Source organism: Chlamydotis macqueenii, chromosome 2, assembly GCF_036417535.1.
Source record: "Chlamydotis macqueenii isolate bChlMac1 chromosome 2, bChlMac1.mat, whole genome shotgun sequence".
Taxonomy (NCBI): domain Eukaryota; kingdom Metazoa; phylum Chordata; class Aves; order Otidiformes; family Otididae; genus Chlamydotis; species Chlamydotis macqueenii.
In genome coordinates, this window is record NC_141557.1 from 8,881,169 (window position 1) to 8,893,301 (window position 12,133).

The 12,133-nt window shown below is 39.2% G+C and overlaps 1 protein-coding gene across 1 annotated transcript; it reads left to right on the forward strand.

Annotated features, from left to right (window-relative positions):
* The first annotated feature begins 209 nt into the window (after positions 1-209).
* RNF32 (ring finger protein 32) lies at positions 210-11,537 on the forward strand. The gene is given in 10 exon segments (XM_010130036.2): positions 210-494; positions 3,018-3,085; positions 3,087-3,211; positions 3,214-3,279; positions 7,920-8,062; positions 9,768-9,800; positions 10,250-10,261; positions 10,263-10,375; positions 10,589-10,696; positions 11,378-11,537. Coding segments are annotated over 10 exon segments (1,113 nt in total).
* The last annotated feature ends 596 nt before the right edge of the window (positions 11,538-12,133 follow it).

Sequence of the window (12,133 nt, forward strand, 5' to 3'; positions counted from 1 at the left end):
GGATTACTCTCAGGACAGACTCACTGCTTTTCCTCGGAAAATGTCAGCTCCACAAGAAAATTAATCTCTCAAGTCAGTAGCAGCTGAGGACTCTGACAACAATTTAAACTCAAAAGATTAAATAAATGGCACACCTGGACTTGAGGCAGCTTCTGTACCTGCGCTCCACGTGGGATATAAGGGGCCGCCAAGTGAGAATAACCAGGAAAATGGCCAGAGGAAGCCTATACTCCTACAAGGGGTTAAAATACCTCCGTACAGTTGTGGATCCTGTGATGAACACATCAGTGATTATTACAAACGACGGCAGTGTTTCTGGCTTAGGAAGCCACACTCTGAAGCCTGGAAAGTCCCTGAAGGAGTTGCCGCTGCACACTAACCCTGGTCTCACAGTCTCCCTGAGCTGTCTGCTTTTTGCCGTGGCCAAAGATGGGACACAAGGCGACAAGGATCTTCGGTTTGATCCATATGGATACCACTCAGCTGTCCTCTTTGTATAGAAATTAGATTTTAAATATGGTGTCTCTACAGAATTGCCAAAAACACGGCTCACCCAGAATGGCAGTGATGTAGCTTCCCTTAAAATTTAAAGCCACCGGTGCATAACTTCAAATGGGCCACCTTGACTTTAGTAAATAGAGGGGGAAATGTAAACCCCCACCCCAGCCAGCCATGCTTTGGAAGAGGTGCAGTCACAATTACCTAAATAATCACCCTACAGGTATTTTTTATGCCAGAGCCACCCATGACAGGACTAGGGGTAATGGTTTCAAAATAGAGGGAGGTAGATTTAAATTGGATATTAGGAAAAAACTTTTTACACTGAGGGTGATGGAACACTGGCACAGGTTGCCCAGAGAGGTGGTGGATGCCCCATCCCTGGAAACATACAAGGCCAGGTTGGATGAGGCTCTGAGCAACATGATCCAGTTGGGGATGTCCCTGCTCCTTGCAGGGAGGTTGGACTAGATGATCTTTGAAGGTCCCTTTCAACCCTAACCATTCTATGATTCTATGATTCTATGACCGAACTGATCCCCAGTGGATCAGAGCTCAACAGCTAACTGGTGCTAATGCAGCATAAATGGTGACTCAGTGTTCAGCACTAACCAGGGAGGCTACTGGAGCAAATGGCCTAAGACTGTGCATCCCTGCCACCATCACTGGGAGGTTCTGAAAACCTGGAGAGCTCTGCTCAAAGGCCATTGCTGAAGGAAGTCCTTCCATGTATTTGCAGGGCTTGCCTCTCATCTTACCACCTGCCAGGTTAAAAACAGCTCTGAAGTTAAAAGTACACATTAAAACCTGAAAAATGCAGAGTGAAAAATAGTCTTCAAGGGAAAATGCACATGGAGGGCTACCATGTTACAACACAGACACAGGAGCTGAAGGGGAAAACACTGACCAGCAAGGATGAGATACAAGAAAGCGTGAAGCATCAATGTTTGGGGAAAATCAGCAACAAGTCATTCGCAGGGATGTCCCAACAAACAGCCGTTGGGACCGGACAGGGCCAGGAGAGGCAAAAACCACCTCCCCCTCATTGCCCTTCCCCGCAGCCCCTTCCCGCCTGCTCACCCACCACCAGACAATGTGGCCCTTGGCGTGGAGGCCGCAGCAGCTGGCGCACAGGGCGGTGAGGCCTGTGGGACAAAAAAAAGGTGCCGAGGAGTAAAAAAGAGCAACAAGGCCATGGGCACAGGGCTGGTGCAAGGCCAGGAGATAGGTCGGAGGTGCCATGATGTGGCCAGGCCGCGTGGCCTGGCTGGCAGGGCGTGATGGCCTCACCCTGCCCAGGGACAGGGCTGGCCCGCATTAAGGGTGATGGTGGTGAGCAGAAGGCGATGTCCAGCCCTAACCAGGGGAGCACACAGCTGTGGTAGCGGGAGGCACAGGCATGCATTGAAACAGAACGGCGGTTGCTGTTTGCCACTGCCAGCGTTAAGGGATGCCGCCTCACCCCCTGCCAGCCTCCCCTCCCTTCCGAAGCACGGCGCAGGTTTTCCCACCCTCCTCACCAGGACGTTGAGGTCTCAGCGGAGCAGCTTCAGCCCCAGGGGGGTGGCTGGCACCATCCTTACTCTGTGTATCACAGGCTTCCTTAAAATAAACTAATCTGGCAGAACAGTTCGATGGAGTTTGTTGCTACGGCCAGATTTTTTTCCCTCAGTTCAGCATTAAATTTGCCATTACTGCCATTTTTAAGCTATTCTGTGTACGTCAGGGGCTGTCCACTGGGAGTGAGAGGAGGCTGACAGGAGAGGGGCACACTTGGTTTATGGATCCAGAGGTAACTTCTGCACGTGGACTACACATTAAGCAGCCTCCCGTGATAGGCCTAGGAGAAAACGAGTGAAATCATAGGTTTCTTTTCTGCTATTGATGAGGTTGTTTCTGCTGAGAAATATTCGAGTTCTTGTAAATGTCTGTAGAGCCACACAACTCTTGTAAAATCAGCTAAATGTTATCAATGGAGCGTCATGATTTTTACAAGGTATGATTTCACATCTTTTAAAATAAAGAAGGGTGGAGAGAAATAGAGGAACAGATAGATAAGCCCATTCCCTGTATAAAAACAATATATTCTTGTTTATGTTAAGTGTTCTGGAAGGCAAGGTTAGCCTTTGGGATTGTTTTTAATTATACCAAAGTAAAAATGTGTTTGGGCATGCTGAACTTTTATAGTCCATAATGAGTTTATTCCATATAATAATTATGGGTTCAGTAATTAAAACTTTAAAATTACTGCTATTTTATTTAATATAAATAATAAATCAAATATTTCATTGGACTTTTTATAAGTTGAAACAGGATGTGTCAGAAACATCAATCTTAAATTTCATATTATGGTAATTGTATGTTAGGCTTCAAGTACGGGAGTTGCATGTGTATAAAAGCTTTTGACAAGTCAAAAATATTGGCTAAGAGAAGAATTTCTTTTAATTTAGTATAATATATATGTTTTTAAGTCATTTATAACAATAATTCTTCAAGGGTGTTTTTTTTTTTCTTTTTAGGGCCGCTCCTCCAAACAAGGGATGATAGCAGTTTCTGCAGTTGCTTTACAGGATCATATAATACAGTCATCAGCTCCCAGATCTTTCGTTAGCAGATCCTTTTAAGTCAAGGACAAGGAATACCAAGAACATTTAGAAACCCGTGAACAAAGAGATGGTCAGAGCAGTAGTAGATACTGGACTAAGAAAAAAGAGCACAAAAACAAGGAAGATCCAGAAAAGGAGTATGTTCTTGATCCCAGTCTTCCACAGCTAACATTAGGTAAACCATTATATTCTGATTTTTGAATTTTTGTTTTTATTTAAAATAAACTAAAATGAGGAAGCTAAGCTTTCTGTTCAATAAGATGATTTAATGCTAAACAATGTAAAATCTTGGTTTAAAGTTTGTCAAAATTCAGCAGTTTAGGCCATTAGGTAAACAGTGGAATTGTAATCAGTGGTTTGAATGTGTCTTTTTATATCTGAAACATATTAAAAAATATTATTATTGTGACAATGAAGGTAAAAATGAAGAAGCTAGTGCATCTTGATGAAGAAGAATTCTTCATTAGGTGGTGGGAAGTCTTTTACACTTTTTAAAAAATGTTTTGTATATTGACTCTCATTAATTTCTTTACCTTATATTCTCAAGCAAACGTCAATGATTTTGACATTGTATTTATTTGAGGGAATGTTTTAGTATAAAGGGTTTTTTTAAGTCTATTTGAAACAGTTTGGTTTATTCTTTATTCAGTTAAAAGACATTTACTAGTGCTGCATTAAATGTATTCTTTGTTAATATATACCCACCTTTACTCAAAGTTAAAAAGGTTTGTTTTTACAATGGTCCTGGGGCTAAACCCAGGAAGAATTAACACCTGTAGTTAAATACCTTTTTCAAATTTAGAAGCAAACATGCAACAAGATAAAAGTCACAGATGTGAGGGTTTGGAATGATGCCTGGTGAGAAAACTTACTTTTAAATAGTATTATAATAATACAGTTGTGCAGCAGCGACAGACAACATTGCTTAAAAAAACAAAGCCAGGGAGCATCTTAAGAGACTGGAAGTCCAAATGTGCTTCCCACCTATCTGTTTCAGTCTTGTATTCCCTTTTCTAAAGGTTTCTACAGTATTCTTTCCATTAACATCTTCTTGTCTCCATCTTTTTGATTGTCCTGATTAGGCATTTCTTAAAGGACCTTCTGGCTCCACAACTGGCAGTTTTAAGCAAATTGTAATAAACTTTCATCATCACTAATAATTGTTTTATTTATTCTTTTTCATAAAAATGCCCTTAGGCTTCTCTGAAGATCGTGTTGCCTTTGCTATAGTAACTGTCACAGTAGTCCCAGCTCTAAAGAGAACCATGTAAATCAGTGAGGCTCCATACAAGCACAGGCATCTGCCTCTTGGAATCAGCTGAAGGTTAAGAGGGTAACTTAAGATAATACACAGCAAGTGAGTGTAACAAGTGATAGAACAAAGGTAGTAAGACAAGGTGATTATTACTATGTTTACATGGTTATAGTTCTAAAGACGGGAGGATTTTTTCTTTGGTTCATTTTGAAGAGGAATTTGGGAGAAGAGAGGACAGTGGGGGAAAAAATCAGCAGAGGGGTACTGGGGTTAATGCAAATATAAATAATGAGTTATTATGGAAGCTAAAGGTTATGGTGAAAAAATGCAGCCCAAGTGTGAGCATGTTCTCTGCAATTATAAGAAAGACAAAGTATTTTCTCTTTAAATCACATGGAAATGTCCCATGTGAATGCTTATGCAAGTGATTCGAAAGAATATGCTGAAAGATTTACAAAAATAGCAATTTTTTCTGGTTTTGGCTATTAGTATTTTCACCTACAGTCTCAAGTTATTTTAAAATGCTTGTGTCAAGCTTTCTTTTCTTAGTAGGAATTTTGTGGTTTAAACCTTACAGCTGTGAAACAACTTGAAAATGTAATTTAATGCAGCTTTTTCTTCTTGAGTTTGTGGGTGATCAAACGAAATCTCACAGGCCTCAATCATTAAATTTTTCTCAATAGGGACTTGAGTCCTAAGATAAAATAATAATAGTTTAAAGGTTAACGTATGTAATCACTTTTCTAATGTTCATTTTAGGATAAAGAACTCACTTGGTTGTAAATGGGTGCGTCAGTAAATGGGTTGGGCTTGTAAACTTGATGCATAAGGATGAAAACTCTTGGATGTCTTGAGCTGTGATAAATGTAGGCTTTCATTGCTTGTATTTATTCAAAGTGCTGCTTTGAGAATATCTTCATAGAGCCTTTTGCTTCAACCACATATCCTTTTTTGTGTGTCCTGCTGCCAGTTTTCCTTCATCAACTGTGTGGTATAAAAGCTTTCCTCCTAAACACCTGTATAACCTGTCCCTCACAAATATCCCATCTGGTTTATAATATTTAGAAGTTAAGTTTTGCCGCCAATCTCTTCCTGTTTGGCAGCTTTAATCATCCGTTTGTGAAAGTTTTAAATAAGCATTTTTTCTTACCCTAGGGGTATACAAGAGACTTTCCACAAAGCTATTGTCTTCCTTAAAACAGTCTCTGACCACAGCGCTTGGAAGAAAATCAAGGGCGGGCGTTTTTATGTTGGGATACTGTCTTTCATGCTGTGACTGGTTTGTTGTCTTGTTCACTCCCTGTGTATCTACTTTTTCTCATCATAAAGACCATCGCTGTTGTATGTTGGACTATCAAAAGAGGATCTTATTTCCTTACTCATTCACTGATAGTCTTAGGTATTACTGTCAGATGAAACTTCATGTATGTTTTTACTGAAACTTTTATCATGTATTTTATAATTTGGTTCTTCTTTTGTGTCAGAAACACTGATCTACGCAATATATGCTCTTCAAGAGTTGAATGGTCAAGAAGGAAAGCACTCCTGGTTAGGAAAACTTCCTTGTCACTCAGCTGCCAGTTTTTAGACTAAAAAGTTTGTGGGATCCTTCGTATTTCCCTTACAGCTCATACTATTTTTCACCATCAAGAGTACCAGTTAAAAGCATTTTATTGTACCAAAAATAATAGATAATGCTATTTTATGTTAATACAGTGTATATTTTACATTCTGAAATTAGGATAAACACACACGTATGCACTTTGCTGCTTGAAACGGAGTGGTTTGAATTCTAGCCCATAGCCTGCAGGCAGAGCTGTGAGCTCCCGCACGTGTGGAGGAGCTGTATTTGTGTCTGGGTATCCGAGTTGTTCAGGAATAGAAACAGGGTTCACGTATGACCGCCGACGTAATCTACAGCATTCATTGATTCACATTTTTTTTTGCTACTTAGGTTTACACGCATCGCTTGCCTTTGACTTGGTAGTTTGCAAGGGTTACAAAAGTAAGGTGGAGTCTATGTGAACCAAGCCATACGTAGAGAAAGCACTTTCCACGTTGTTCCAAAAGCATAAACTGACCCAGCTTGAAATCTCAAAGCCATCCTGTTGTTCTAAGATATGGAATCAAATTGATTTATGTTTGAAGGATGTCATGAGCTCACAAGGAAGTAGGTTAGGCAGAGAGTTCAACTAAAGGGAAGAAAGTATTCTTTATAATTCCTTTAGTACCTCACAAAAGTTCTTTAAACAGATCAAAGACAATTTTGTGCAAATTTTAAATGATTAACGATACACATCTGTAGATGGACGAGCTCAGTAGCAGAATATTTATCTCAAAAATTAACAAATCCTGTCGTAGAATAATGAGATACTTGAGCAAGTGGATCACCAAAACCCCATTCTTTGGTTTGTTAGGATTCCTTCTCTCTTCATAACTAACTAGTATAAAGGATTTGGATACACAAGCTCTCTGATGGGGTTTTGAAAGCTTATACAGAACAAATAAGTGCTGCTTACTACTGTCTGCTTTATGCAAAGATATTGGTATGAATGAAAGAGTTGACCCTTTCCTTCCTATTTAGAACTGAAACTCTCATCTAGCTGTCATCAGCTCGCATTCTAACTATCACACGTCCCTTTTCCTTTCTGGTTTTAGCAAATACCATTGAGGCTTCATCGCGGACTCATGTTATTGGCTTGTTACACATACCTTGGACGTTCTTTCATTGACTTTGGGCAGTCCACACAAGCTGCTTCCTCTGGTCTTCAAAGATGACAAACACCTATTCTTTGCTGTACCTACTAGCATCTTTTTTTACTACTGAGATACTGACATTGCACTTGTATCTGCCATTTGTGGGCAGCGGGGAATATTCTAAGTATTTTCACTGATTCTTTCTTTGAGAGGCAGGGATTTCACGTGGACATGCAGCAAGGTACTTCAGTTATCGTTTGAGATCAACAAGCTCATCTATCACAGTGATGCTATCACTGCTGTCTCGTCTCCTTCTCTTTGTTTCTTTATGCTCTTTATTTCTCTTGCATCCATCACAGTCTCATTACACTTCAGTATTATGCACTAGCAACAATTTTTTATTACACAACTTTATTCATTTTTTGGTTGTTTTAAGAATACAAGAATGCAATGTTGAAGAAACCTTCACAAATGAATTCTAACAGAGATTTTGTTTATAGTGATGATTGGAAATTACATTACTGTGCACTGTCACATTGTCTAATTAATAATCCCTATCTTAATGGCTGTGAAAAAGTATCAAAATAAATTCAAATTACTCAGCAAATAAAAGTTTACATTTAAAAAAAAATTCCTATATAAATCCTGTATGTAAAAGAGGTTCTAACAATTACTGAATAGCTAATTAATAGTACGAAGTACTTTGCCTGCCAGTTGTTTGCCTGGTGATAGACTTACGTGAAGTATCTGTATAAAGTATTTTTAAATAAGTGCATCATTGATGAATTTCACATGAAGAAAATCCATTGTCTGCATCTGCCAGTGGGTTTTATTCAGTGATTTGTTGTTGTTACTGTCTACAGCTCAGAAGTCAGGCCTAATTGAGCCTCCTTCCTTGCCACTAACTGCTGAAGAATGGGTAAAAATAAAGCAGAGATCCAGACAGCATGGAGACTCCACACAGCCTTGTGCAACATGCAGGGAAGAATTTGCACTTCAACATCAGGTACATGTCTGACTGTATCATTATGTGGACTACACAATTGTATTTAATTTTCTTTTCCAGAGTTATGCTAAAAATCATTGGCTGGAGGAAGAAAGGAAGGAAAAATTCTACTGTAAGGCACCATTTAGCATTTCATAGCTGGACCCAGCTATCAGTGACCAACTCTGAAGGTATGTTGGACATGACAGAAAGGTTGGTGGTGTTTGCTCACTTCTGAAGTTATGATAGTAGAGGAGAAGGTAATCAGCCTTTTTATCTGCTCTTGCAAAGCAGGTATTGGCTCTTTTCCGCTTCATTTCAACTCCTGTTAGATACAACCCTAGCCTTCATTCATCAGAATGGTAAATATTCACTAATTATACCATTTAAGATATATTTTGTTTTTTTCACAAGTTTTTCTTAATTGCAGTTTACTTCAATAGTTACTTCTGTTTGGAAAATTGAAGTAGGTGTACTCCTCATACCAGTCCGTCACTTCCTTAGGTTACCTGAAGAAATGCCTGCATTTTACCTTGATGGCTTTATTCAATGCACGTGTGTAGCATAGGCATAAATACATCATGCTGTATTAGATTCTCTCATCTATCAACCTGAAAATATTAAGCAAAAGGGACAAGCGACTGACTGGAGTGCTGCTTCAGAGAGGTGATGATGATCATTAGAAGAATTATCCCAACTCTTGCAAGTTTCTTTCCACAGTGCATTTTAGGGTGATTTTTTTCCTGTCTGTTCTACCTTTTAATTTTTCTTGAAGACTTTTGACAGCCAAGTCTGTGATGTGAACCAAGGTCTTTCAATACCCTTAGATACACGGCTTTTGCTTGCTTTTACATCAGCATTAACTGAAGGTGTACAATTGTCCAGAGACAGGTGGGATGGGTCTGGCAAAAGACCATTCTGCCAATTTCTGGCTACCCTGAAAGTCTAAAGCCTGACAAGAGAGAGCAAAAGACAGCACTCATTTAAAAGGTTACTTCAGATTTGGCACAAAAAGGGAAATGCCTCTGGAATTCTTTTTGTCCTCAGTGTTTCCTTAGCTTTTCCCTCAAGGGAAAAAAGCCACTGTATCTGAAAGCTTTCCCTTCAGCTGGCTGCTAGCCACTAATCCTTTTGTGTTTGCCAGCTCAATAGTGCACACTACTTGTTCTGGTTTTCACTCCTTTCCCGGTTTTTCCTTCCTCTAAGAGCCAACTGCCTTTTTTGTCCAACTCTATATCTTTTGTCAAGATGGAGATCATCAGCATTTGTGGGAATTTAGGTCAGATAAAGGTGAAGTTTTCTTGTAGCCTGTGAACATGCTTTCCCTTTTGTTTTTTTGTATGTGTGAAATGCTGAATTTGATGTATATCACTTCTTAAAATTTAACGTCTCTGTGCAGGAAAGAGAAAAAAATAAATCAGGTTTCAGCTGAAGTACTTGTTTTATAATCTTTTCCTCCAGTCAGCAGCAGTTGGCATTGCTTGCTTTCTGCCACTCCATGTGTTGTTAACACAAAATTCACATATTGGTTTAAGACATAACATATTAAGAAATTTCTATAGAAGACTGATTTTATTTTCACTGGAAAGACTGCAGTAGTAACAGAAAGAAACTGATGACCTTTTAGGCAGGCACAATTTTTCTTGTCAGCTTTTTTTACTTTTCAGCTTTTAGAATGGTTTAAAGTCAGAGTTCTTGTTTTGTTTTTTTTTCCTTTGAAAAACAGGTGCTGCTTTCATGTTCGCATGTATTCCATAAAGTGAGTACATTTTTATGTAACTATTAAAGCACATAATACATGAGTATTTTAATTAAACTACTTAAGTGAATATCTTAATGAATTAAATGTAATCATCTTGAAAAGTAATTTTGATTCTAGATTTTAATGGTTAGAAATATAATTTAAGGCTATTTTATGATGAAGCACTTTATTCCATTTTATTGCCTTTTTAAAAACCATATGGGAAAACATAGTTTGTAACCGAGCTATACATTTGTATACTAAGCAGGAATAGTTTAATTCATGAAATTTCATGCAAATATATTGAGATGTACAAAATTCACTTAACATTTTAATTATAAAAATACGCATCTTGTGGAGTGTTCATGGATTGATGAGTAACCTGTTTTTACATTCTGTAATCTATCCTGTTTCATCTGTTCCAGTGATACGAAATATATTGTTAGTAACTGCAATTATTTTTTCAGGCATGCCTTGAAAGCCTTTGAAAAATTTACAGGTAAAAAGTCCTGTCCTATGTGTAGAAAAGAGCAGTATCAGACCCAAGTAACACATGATGGGGCATGCCTGTTTAAAATACAGTGCTCTGTTAGGTAAGCCTTACTTCTGCTACAGGTGTTGTCACTGGACAATATTTATTTCCAAATAATGTTCCAAATGTGTTAAAACTTTAATAAGAAAGTAGACAAAATGAAAGCACTACAAAAGTTAAAGTTTTTTAAAAAGCATCAAACGATTGTTTCATATATATAGTAAAATTATAGAAATGTGAGTTCCCTCTTCTCAAGCAAAATTGTGTATTATAGAATTCTATCTTCCTGGAGGGGATATATTGCTAGAAAATGGTATAAAAACTTGAGAAAAACAATGCCTTCTAAAGATAGCAAATTAAGAAAGCAATTATTTGCGAAAAGGTATGGTGCATTTGCTTCCTCGTCTGTTTCTTTGGTCTGATTCAGCTCCCTTAAATCCAAACTCCTGAATATCAGCTCTCTACCTTTTCATTTATTCTTTTTCATTCATACCAAACAGGCAGCACTGGAGGCACTCGGTTGTTTTGTTAGTCTGTTCACTCCATCCTCCTCACAACATAGAAGTAAGGAAAATAATTTAAATATTTAATTTTAAGGCCTGCCTTTTGTCTAGGCCAACAATTGTGGGGCTTTTTGTGAGGCTCTGTATTTCCCTTCTCTTTTGATACATCACAGTAACCTGTTTTCCTACAGAATTACATGAAGGGGGTATTGTACAGGGAAAAACAAATCCATAAACAATCATAACATCTTTTTACTGTCATTGTTCCCTCACTGGACACTGAACTGGATCATTCCACTCCACAGCTTTGCCCTTCTCTAACTTCTGCTCAGATGCAAGGCAGACTGTAGTAAATTAGGGTCCTGACCCCCTACAAGTGAGGCCAAGGCAGGTGCAAGCATTTTGCAACGAACCCTGCTTGCCTTTAAGCACACAGCTGTGGCGGAGTCCCTGTGCAATTCTCAAGTTCTCCTTTGCCAGCTTCCAGTCTTCCCCCAGTTCAGCAACAGCCAGCCCAGCTCAGCTTTGCAGCAACAAAAACTGCAATGACACATCCTCAGCGATTACCAGCCATCCCTCAGGGAGCGAGAGAAGCCATCTTCCACTCCGGGTTACCAAACAGCCGGGTTAGCAGAGCTTAACAAAGCCACACGAGAGAGCCACTTAAACGGAGCTCGTGTGGGCAACCAGGAAAATACTCTTACCCAAGTCACAAGCTAAACCAGTGTAGGTTTACACCAATACTTAAATCGGTTGTTTGGGTTTTGTTAAATCACTGCTTTAATTAAACAGAAAAGTGCTTGCAGAAAAAGGCTTGTTACTGTCTGTCGTTATTTCTCATGTTAGGAGAGCTTTGGGGGCAAAGACCCTCTCTCCCTATATGACGCATCTAGGAGTGACAGTGAGACTGGTACCCTAGAGGGGATCTTGCAGTTGCAACAAAACTGTTCTGCTTCTGTGGTGGCAACAGCAAGGGAGAGAGGACATGCTGTCCTCAGCCTCAGCGCTGAGACAGCTGGCTGGTTGCTATGCTACCTCTGTAATCAGTGCAGAGTCCTTCACTGTAACAGAGACAATGAATATGGAGCTAACTGAAGAAAGCTAGTGTTACACTTGAAAGTGCTCAAAAACGTTTGGAAGAAGCAAATCCTTCAGTGTACTTTGACTGTCCACAAGTAGCACGATGAGGACAGACAACAGAAACACTTAGATGTTTCTTCATGGAAGACTGGGGAAACAGTCGTATGTCTTGCTCTCAGTAAGGCTGTCAGTTTTCTGTGGGCTCAAAATACCATGCTTCGCTGTAAACGGAGTCT